General features: G+C 44.6%; 1 gene segment (V, D, J or C); it reads right to left on the bottom strand.

Annotated features, from left to right (window-relative positions):
- Window positions 1-8,988: 8,988 nt before the first annotated feature.
- On the bottom strand, window positions 8,989-9,540 carry LOC107112333. The segment is given in 2 exon segments: window positions 8,989-9,389; window positions 9,495-9,540. Coding segments are annotated over 2 exon segments (447 nt in total).
- Window positions 9,541-11,055: the final 1,515 nt, after the last annotated feature.

Raw genomic sequence — 11,055 nt, 5'->3', positions numbered from 1 at the left:
CAAATTGCTCACTCACAACTTTAATGCCAGTGTTATGTACGCGGACCGCCACCAGAGGTCCGCAGCTAAAGTTAGGAGCTTGGTTCCCGGACACAAAGGGAACCTCGGATTCTAAACCACCTTGTGTCCACGAATAGGCCCTCTGGTGGGAAATTCAAATCCTCCTATGGGGACCCTGGGTGTGCTGGGTTGTGTGTATATAGTTGGCCCTTACAGGGCCAGATTTTCTATCTTGTATGTGAAGTACAATAAACGCGTCTGTACGCATGTCATAGTCTGAGTCTCCATGCAGCAAACCCAGTACTTTACATCCAGTAGCTTGCAAAGTAGAATTTTTGCTCACAAGACTCCACGGCTTAGAGGGAGCATGAAGTATGACCAGCTGAAAATCATCTGGCAACCTTCCATGGCAGAGTGGGGCTTCCAGCCTGGTTCTCCTTGATCCAAGTCCAACATTCCGACCGCTACATGACACCGGCTTGGATAGAACGGGGAGGGTATTAAAGTCTCTTTATTTTTGTGAAGGAGGAAATATGTTCCAGCCTACCTGTCTGTGCTGCCATTCCCCCCAGTGGGGACATGAAGCAGCTTATGTGGTTCTTCTCGACTCCATTTTACCTTCACAACAATTCTATGAGGTGGATATGGAGGAGAGGGTGTGACTGGCCCAAAGTTATCCAGAAACCTTTTGTGGTGATTCAATCCTGTATCTCCTTGATCCTAGGGTAGCATTCTAACCACTGAGGATATCTTCCATCCTTCCTATCCGTGCTGCTTTCCTGTTCTTGGTTTCTTTTATTTATTTATTTTGCATTGCAAATAACATAGAGATGTTTGGGATATAATCTGTACTAGGAGGGTCTGATTCCCTTCATTTCTGGCACTGAATATCCAAACCATCACCTTGAAGCTGGTGCCCAGTTTAGAAATGGCTAGGTTCATTTTCTTATGAGTTATACCTGCCATAGAATGTTCCAGCCTACCTGTCTGTGCTGCCATTCCCCCCAGTGGGGACATGAAGCAGCTTATGTGGTTCTTCTCGACTCCATTTTACCTTCACAACAATTCTATGAGGTGGATATGGAGGAGAGGGTGTGACTGGCCCAAAGTTATCCAGAAACCTTTTGTGGTGATTCAATCCTGTATCTCCTTGATCCTAGGGTAGCATTCTAACCACTGAGGATATCTTCCATCCTTCCTATCCGTGCTGCTTTCCTGTTCTTGGTTTCTTTTATTTATTTATTTTGCATTGCAAATAACATAGAGATGTTTGGGATATAATCTGTACTAGGAGGGTCTGATTCCCTTCATTTCTGGCACTGAATATCCAAACCATCACCTTGAAGCTGGTGCCCAGTTTAGAAATGGCTAGGTTCATTTTCTTATGAGTTATACCTGCCATAGACAACCAAAGGTCAGGATGCTCCAATTCCCCTTGACATCGACACCACAACTCTCACGATTCTCATTACCTTTTGAGGTAAATAGCTTTAAAAACATAAGAACATCAGAGAAGCCAGTGTTGGATCAGGTCAGTGGCCCATCCAGTCTAACACTCTGTCACACAGTGGTCAAAATACCAGGTGCCATCAGGAGGTCCATCAGTGGGGCCAGGACACTAGAAGCTATCCCACTGTTGCCCCCCCTCAACCACCAAGAATACAGTGCATCACTTGCCCAAGTCTGAGAGTTCCTATCGATACCTTGTGCTAATAGCCACTGATGGACCTCTGCTCCATATGCTTATCTAATTCCCTCTTGAAGCTGTCCATGCTTGTAGCCACCGCCACCTCCTGTTCATTTACTAGTTTTGCTTTGATGTCTTGATCAATGCTACTTGATATGTCAAATCAAGACTGAGAACTGGATTAACTCTTTCAATACAGCATTATGAGAAAGGGAGAAAAGTACTTCTTTCTCAACCTTCTCTATGCCATGCATAAACTTATATTTATTTATTTTATTTATTTTCTGAGAAATTACAAATTCCATTATCTTCTCCTGCTCCATTATCCAAATGCGTATTTGTACAGTGTGGCTAGGATTGGAACCAGTCAGCAATCTCCGGGGCCACACAACTCCCTGCGGGGTGTAGACCAACGGCCACACAACGGCCACCGGGGGCGCCGTCCCTAAGAAGAAGGGGGAGCGTGACACCATTACAGGGCAGTACAACCTGTCCAGATGTGTAGGGGTACATGGAAATGAGAATATGGCCCAAACCAAAGGTTTAGGGGTGAACTGCCAATTGGCATCAAGGGCAGACACACATTCTGAGGCCATGTGCTCTGACAGATATAGACATTGGAAAGCAATGCAGAGCAATAGAAGGTCTTGAGGGTGTTGTCTCAGGTGAAGACAAAAGATTACCAGGGCCAATGATGAATCCCAGGGTATGCGGCATCAGGATGGGCAAGACCTAGATGTGACCAGGTGTTAGATTACTTCAATGGGGCTAGCTGAATGGATTTTCTGACCATTGATGGTTCTGCCAAGGCAGTTGAATAGGTTCCCAGATGTAGACTAGCAAAGCAACAGCAGCAGATTGCCGAGTTGGTTAAAAAGTCGATCCAAACAGACGAAAAACTTAAAGAGACAGTGCACGATACCAAGAAAGTCAAAAAGAAAGTTGGTCTGCTAGAACAGAGACAGGACTTACAGGAATGCAGATTGTTGAATCTTCAAATGGAAAAAGCAAACAAGATACTCAGGTTTCAGGGGATAGCTGAATCGCAAGGAGAAAACTTGAAAAAGATGATGCCAGAGCTTATTGCACCCGCGATAGGTTGCTCATTGGTAGAAGTGGAAGCAGAGATTGAGGTGGTCTATCGATCATACTCAAAATATATTAAACGGAAGAACCTGCCGGGTGAGATTGTCATCAAGTTTCTCTGAAGACAGACGAGAGATGATATTCTAAAAGTAACAGTAGCTAATCCCCTGCAGCTGGGAACTACACCCATCAGGGTTTTGAAAGACACTCCGTTTGAAGTTCGTGAAAAAAGAAAAGCGTATAAAGAATTGATTTCAACCTTGCAGATCAACCAGATTCCATATTCCTGGAATTTCCCAGAGGGTGTCGTGTTCAAATACAGGGATAAAAGGGAAAAAAATTGACTCGGTTTTTAAAGCAGAAGAATGGCTGAAGCGGTTCTTTGGAGCGAAAGAAGAAGAACAGAAAGAAGGAGAGGGCGGAGCAGATACCACAGAAGACAGGGACGGAGACCAGGGAGCAACAGGTGGCGAGGCCAAACAAACATACGACCTGCGGCTTAGAGGACCAAAGTAACTCTTTATAAACTTGAGACTTGCAAACAAAGACGAAGATGAAAGGACTCTGAGCACACAGAGAAGACGATGGAGAGAATACTAACACGGACTTACTAACTTCCGATTACATTGACCTAAACAAAAAGTTATTTGTTTTGAATACTAACAGGATACTAATTGTTGAGGACCCTCCCTCTTGGGTTTTTAGTTATAGTGTGGGTTTTTATTTACTGTCCTTTATCCTGGGTTAACTTTTCCCTTTCCCTTTTTCTTTTCTGTAGTCCTTAGGTGTAACAAAAAATAATAAAGCTACCCTGTTCTCAGGAGATTAAAAAGAGAAAATCCATTCAGCTAGCCCCAGTAAAGTAATCTAACACCTGGTCACATCTAGGTCTTGCCCATCCTGATGCCGCATACCCTGGGATTCATCATTGGACTACTTCTCTAGAAGAAGAGAAGAAGAAGAGATTGGATTTATACCCCACCCTTCACTACCTGAAGAAGTCTCAGAGTGACTCACAATCTCCTTTCCCTTCCCCTACACACAACATACACCCTATGAGATAGGTGGAGCTGAAAGAGCTCTTTCAAGAACTGCTCATGAGAGAACAGCTTTGAAGGAACCTGTAACTGCCCCAAGGTCACACCAGCAGCTTCATGTAGAGAAGTGGGTAATCAAACCTGGTTCTCCAGGATTAGAGTCTGTGCTCCTAACCATGACACCAAACTGGCTGTAGAACGTTTGACTCTGTTTAAGATTACACCATAAATCTTGGAAACTTTGCAAATCTCAGACACCTTGCAAAGTTGAACACAACTACTTCGTATATCTGGGTAAACGAAGCAGGGGGAAACCTAAGTACTTTTTAAAGTGCATGCCCTTTTAGCCTTTCCCTGGATAGCCCCGGGATGCCCAATCTCATTCAATCTCAGAAGCTAAGCAACATCAGCCCTGGTTATGACTTGGATGGGAGACCACTGAGGAATACTAGGGTTGCTATGAAGAGGAAGGCATTGGCAAACCACCTCTGAATGTCTCTTGCCTTGGAATTTACTGTGATCTGATGACAAAAAAGGTCATGTTAATAATTATTGGAACTGAAAGCAAGGCTTTTTTTCTTCTCTCAGTGATAACCTGTTCCTCCCCCCCCCATCGAACAATGTTTTAGCCTTTAATGTCTGTTAGTTGCTATTAAAATTGATTACAGTCTAATTTGTGTAAGGTTCTGTCTTCTTCTTGGATAGACATGGCCTGTTTCGAGATGTAGTGATGCCTGTCAGCCTGGTCATCAAAAAAGAAAGAAAGAAGGGGAGCAGTTTTGCTGCCAGGAATGTGCTCCTTGCCCAGGAGGGAAGGTTTCATTCCGGAAGGGTAGGTGATCGTGACTTCCCCAAGAGTCCTGCAAGCAAACATAAATACACACATCCCCTGGGATTACAAACAGAAGAGATGGCACTGATGTCTATCGAACCATTCGGGGAAGGCTGGTAGAATGCACACATTTGCTGCGCATGGAGAACACCCCAGTTCAGTCTTTGAGATCCCAATTAAAATTAGCTCAGTCAACATGTCTGGGGGAAAATTACTTGGCTCTCAAAAAATATAATAGATAACAATAAAATGCCTTTTAGGAGAGACTCCTTAGCACAGGGATCCCCAAGTCTTTGAGCCTGAAGGTACTATTGGAATTCTGACACAGGGAGGTGGAAACCACTGAAAAAAATTGGCTTCCCTAAAAGGTAAAGCCAAGCACAAAAATGGTCACCACATGAGGCGGAGCCAAGCAGGCTTCCCAAGTACTTACCGTGATTCGGCGGGGGACAAAGACATCTTCGCAGGATCATTCCTGCGGAGACAACAGACGTGCTACACCATGCCGTCGCCAGGAAGTGATGCTGGGCGACGCTCTGGCAATGGGGCCAGAAACTCAATGGTACCATCGAGTTTTCAGCCCCATTGCCAGAGCATTGCCCAGTATCATTTCCTGGTAACGGCATGGTGCGTTACAAGGAGAAATGTTCCGGCTGGGGAGCATGTGTCCCCCGCCAGATTCAGGTAAGTACTTGGCAACCCTAGAGCCAAGTGAGGTGATGCATAACTCTAATGGGAACTCTTCAACAGTTCAAGCGGAAGCTCCATTTAACAGGATGCCTTTTTAATGGAATATATTGCTTTAGAAATTTAAATCAGAGACTAAGGAAACATGTGCTGAGGTTTCAAATGTTCTAAGAAAATACACTGAGCCTATCAGATCTCCAGCAGCCAATAAAAAGCCCTGCTGGGCAAAATGCCCACCAAGCCATGCTGATGCCAGAAAAGTTCTCAGCGGGTGCCATGGCATCTCTAGCCACCAAATTGGGGACCCCCGGCCTTCACACATAACCATTTCCTGGTATTCAGTTTGAACAATATATCACATACTGAAGGGACCCAGCAGAATTAGCTCTTTGTTTCATATGAACTGAAACTGAGACGGTCACTGTTCCATTTTCCAGATATGGATGACTGCTCTAATTGTCCAGAAGATCAATATCCAAGCAAAGACCAGGACCGATGTATTCCCAAGATGATAAACTTTCACTGCTATGAAGAAACAGTGGGGACCTGTTTGGCTTCAGTTGCTCTTGCCCTCTCCCTAATCACAGTTTTGATATTAGGAACCTTCATTAAGCACAAAGACACTCCCATCGTCAAAGCCAACAACCAGGATCTCACCTATGCTCTCCCCATCTCTCTCCTGCTTTCCTTCCCCTGTTCTTTCCTCTTCCTTGGACGACCAAGCAAGCTGACCTGCCTCCTCCGATAATCTGCTTTTGGCATCATCTTCACCATGGCAGTTGCTTGTGTCTTGGCCAAAACCATCAATGTGGTTGTAGCTTTCATGGCCATCAAACCAGGGTCCAGCATGAGGAAGTGGATGGGGAAAAGACTGACCATCACCATTATCCTTTCCTGCTCCATTGTCCAAATGTGTATCTGTACGGTGTGGCTAGGAACCACCCCCCCATTCCCAGACTTGGACACCAAGTCAATGGCCACAGAGATCATAGCAGAATGCAATGAAGGGTCTGTGGTGATGTTTTATATTGTTCTGGCCTATATGGGTCTTCTGTCCTCCATAAGCTTCAGTGTGGCTTTCTTTGCCCGGAAATTGCCAGACAGTTTTAACGAGGCCAAATTCATCACCTTCAGCATGCTGATGTTTTGCAGTGTTTGGCTGTGTTTTGTTCCAACCTACCTGAGCACCAAAGGGAAATATATGGTAGCCGTGGAGATTTTCTCTATCTTGGCCTCCAGTGCAGGGTTACTTGGTTTTATCTTTTTACCCAAATGCTACATGATTGTTCTGAGGCCTGAGCTGAACAAAAGAGAACAAATAATTGCAAGAAAACATTAAAGAATCAAGTTACCCCAAGGCTTTTTCCTGTGATACAAAGATAATGTGCTATTTGGCTGGAAAGTCAGCAAATATCTGTTTTAAATAAATAAATGAAATGAAATCGTCTAGGACTTTCTTTGGTTTACAATTTGTAACTCCTCATTTCTACTCATATGTTCTAGTAAGAGTTGTAAGGAATAGCTGCCATAAAGCCTTTATTTTTGGGGGGTTTATCACTCCTTAGGCTGTAAGGTTTGGCAGGCCTCTGGCCCAGCCTCCTAAAAGCAATGTGCTTGTCTCAACTACATTCACCTTTGGGGTTTGGCTGTTAACAAAACTATCCATGGGATAAGTTGTTTCAACCTACCCTAAGTTGTTTCAACCTACCAGTGCCAGTTAGCTAAGTGTGTCCTTATTGGCTAATAGGTTCATGGGCTAAGGCAAGGATGTTTGAAAAACATGCCTTGTTTAGGGAGCAGGGGCTAGTTATCATAGAATCATAGCGTTGGAAGGGAACTCCAGAGTCATCTAGTCTCAGCCCCTGCACAATGCAGGAAATTCACAAATACCTCCCCACCCCCAGTGACCCCTGCTCCATGCCCAGAAGATGAACAAAAACCTCCAGGATCTCCAGCCAAACTGGCCTGAGGAAAAAATGCTTCCTGACCCCAACGTGGCGATCAGCATTTCCCTGAGCATGTAAGAAAGGGCCATGAGAACTAAGCACTGATGCAACCCTTCCTGCCCTCCCTCTCACGATCTGCCTCATTTCATAGAATCAGCACTGCTGTCAGATGTTCATCTAACCTCTGTTTGAAAACTGCCAGAGAAGGAGAGCCCACCACCTCCCAAAGAAGCCTGCTCCACATGTGTGAAGAGGTGAGAAGAGGTAGTGGCTTCTATCCCCCCCATGAAATGGGCTGTCTGGCTTGGGATGGACTTTCTCTCAAGCCTGTGAGCTAGAACCATAGAATGGAACTGCATCTGGTGAGCTAGCCAGCAAGCTTTTAATGCAGAGTAAGGTAGCTTTTGGCCAGATAGAGTTCAATATTAGTCTTTCTTTTATTTGCCATTGCTTGTGCCATAAGAGTGGCTGCTGCCCAGCATACACTCTTTGTAACTTGAGCAGTTTACCAAACCTGGAATAATTTTCTACCTTTGAGTGTCTGGAGTTACTTGCTGAGTGCATGCATGTAACCCCAGAGGAGAACCCGGGAAGCTGAAAGCCTCTGGTTAAGCATCTAGAACCTTTGAGGCTCCTGGCTGGCCCAGGTGGCCATGGTTTCCATGCCTGGGAGCAAGGAGTTGGGCTCTCTAAGACGATACAAGAGGTCAGAGTAAGTTTATTGTATATGGACGTAGGCCATTTGCAATAAAATCAGAAATGTACAAACAGTGCAAAATGAACAGATTTAAAACTGATGCATCCTCAAAACTTGACCATTTCAATCGGTCAGTTATTTATCTGTTTTCTTACCAGATTTGCTCTGATCTTCTTTGCTTCCAGAGCAAAGAGTGCCAAACTTTTCGATATTAGATATCAAAGGGTCCGTGTTTGATAGAATATAAGCTAATTATCGGAGTCAGACAAGGAATAAACATGAGATAAAAAGTACTAGCAAGAATATATTCTAGTATGTGAACATTTATTTGATTTCGGGGGATACAAGGCCATTTGGCAGGCATTCGCAGTTGCTCCACATGAACCAAACAGACTGAGTGATCACTCATGCCTGATCACCTCCTCCAAACAGAGTAACAAACTGCCTCATATGTTTCTTGCAAATCTTGCAGCATCTGGAAAATTTCTGGAAATGTCGAAGGTGGAGCTTGGGGATGGCGAAATTTGCGAAAGGAACTCAGTGGGGTACAATGCCATATAGTCCCCCCTTCAGAAAAGCCATCTGCTCCAGGTGAATCGATCTCTGCAGTCTGGGTATCACTCATAATTCCAGGAGATCTTCAGTCTGTCTGGAAAATGTGACCATTCATGAACCACCACGAACCTCCATGAGCACGGCCAAAGTTTGTATGGTGTGGCTAGGAACATCTCCCCTTATTCCCAAACTTGGATTTGCATTCACTGACTGGAGAGATCATAGAAAAATGCAATGAAGAGGTGGTTGTTATGTTTTCTATTGTTCTAGTCTATGTGAGATTCTTGTCCTCCATCAGTTTCACTGTGGCTTTCTCTGCCAGGAAGTTGCCAGGCAGTATGCCCACACCGGATGCATGGCAAGATATAGTCCAGACCACATAGCCATCACCTCCTCTCTCTATTTGTAGAAATTCAGGTGGGCTGAGCCAATGATGGTTAGAAATTATGGGCAGGTTTCATTCAGTGCCCATGGCGCTCTGCTTCCAGACTAGCTGAGTCACTATGCAGCTGGTATTTGTCCGGGTCTCCCATTGCTTTGATCTGCTGTGCTCCTCCAGCACAGTAGTAAGTGCCGGTGTCTCCTGCCTGCATGCCTCTCATCTCCAAATGAACCTCACTTGAGGATGGGTATCTGGAGATAGTGAGGCGGCTTCTCAGGGAGTCCGGGTAGCGCTTGTCATCATTCCAGTAGACATGGCACAGCCACTCCAGGCCTTTCCCTGGGGGCTGACGAAACCAGCTCACTACAGAGCCAGTAGAAGTGAGGGAAAATCCAGAAACGGAACAAGTGAGCTGGAGGGTTTCTGATGGCCTCAGCTGCACTGATCCAGGCTGGCTCAGGGTCACCGCAGACTGGACGCCTAGAAAGGAGGAATGAAAAAGGCCTGTTATAAAAAGACCTGGATCTCAAAAGTAACAAAAGGACACCAGAATGAATGAGATCGCCTCCATGAAGAGGCACTTACAGGGTAGAAAAGCAAACAGCACAACGGCCAGGAGCAGGGAGTTCATGGTGCCTTCAGGAAGGAAGGGGGGGAGAGATGAGATGTATTAGATTTTTGAGTCACACTTTGATTGAAGGAAGGATTTTAAGATCTCCTGGATAAGAGGAGGCCAGGTGAGAACAATTTGCATATCCAATCTGTATGCAAATTGAAATTCAGGGGCTCCATCTATGAAAGATGATGTTCGCATGAAACACTTCTGAGCAGGAGACCAATCATTGGATGAGGAGCTTGAACACAAATGCCTAGGCCCCTCCATTTAATTCCTTGAGTACAGTTTACAAATTTTGTGGTACACTACCACCATCTGGTGTCAATTTGGGGGATTTCCCCCCCAAAAGCCCCTCCATAGACAAAGTTTCTCACCACATAGATGAATTCCTCCTACAAATAAACCTTCACTGTACCTTTTGCACAGGGGAAAAGGGAGGAAACAGAAAAAATGCAAGAAGGACCAAAACAAATGTTGTTATGTATAAAACAAAAAGAAATTAAAGGAAACTTTTTTTCATCCTTGTGTAACTAAAGCTGTCTTGAGCCAAGAGGAAAGGGGGGGTTTAATAATTTTTTTAAAAAATCCAAAATATTCTTGCAAGAAATTTGCAAAAGTCTGAATAGTTAAGATTATTCCTGAACAGAAACCTTTACTTTGACAAAATCAGTTTTAAGGCATATCCTGGCTCTTCCTAAGGGAATGCCAGTCGCCTTGATGAGAGCAGAAACTGGCCCTCCTTCCTTAAGGCCGAGAGTGTACCTTGCTGTTCTAAAACCTTGGGGGGGGGGGACAGAGCTGCCAGTTCTGATTCATTCAGTCAACTGGCATTTAAATCAATGTTATCAAAAGACTTGGAACGTTCTTCTTTTCTTAATGACCTATTATCAATATACTCCATTCCTGATAACCTCCTCAGTCCTTCAACAAACAGTTTCAATCTTTGTTGTTGTTGTTCAGTCGCACAGTCGAGTACGACTCTTCGCGACCCCATGGACCAGCTCCCGCCAGGCCTTCCTGTCTTCCACTGTCCTCTGAAGTTGGCTCAATTTCATGTTCGTTGCATCTTTGACACTGTCTAACCATCTCATCCTTTGCCGTCCCCGTCTTCTTTGACCTTCAATCTTTCCAAGCATCAGGGTCTTCTCCAGTGAGTGCTCCCTTCTCATTTGGTGGCAAAAGTATTTGAGCTTCAGTTTCATTATCTGGCCTTCCAGGGAACAGTCAGGGTTGATTTCTTTTAGGATTGACAATCTTACAGACTGGGTATTTAAGTGCCATGCTCTGTTAGATAAACAGTTCATCTTGAAATCACAGTATGCTCCCTGGTTCAAATTGTTTAAGAATGACCATTTTAGATCTTCCTAACTAGTTAGTATAGGTAATCATAACCTTAGAGCAGCCTTCACATCCTTGCGTTTTCAATCAATGCCAATGGCCATATTAGCCGGCCGCTACAGTAGAACACCAAAGGAGCAGTGTTTTTGTATTTGTGGCTCTTCTTTTATCAAGGATCTTCCCCATTATATT

This window comes from Gekko japonicus, unplaced genomic scaffold, assembly GCF_001447785.1.
Source record: "Gekko japonicus isolate JY-2015 unplaced genomic scaffold, Gekko_japonicus_V1.1 scaffold146, whole genome shotgun sequence".
Classification (NCBI taxonomy): Eukaryota; Metazoa; Chordata; class Lepidosauria; order Squamata; family Gekkonidae; genus Gekko; species Gekko japonicus.
The sequence above is the reverse complement of the archived record's forward strand: the minus strand, read 5'-3'. Positions and strand labels throughout refer to the sequence as shown.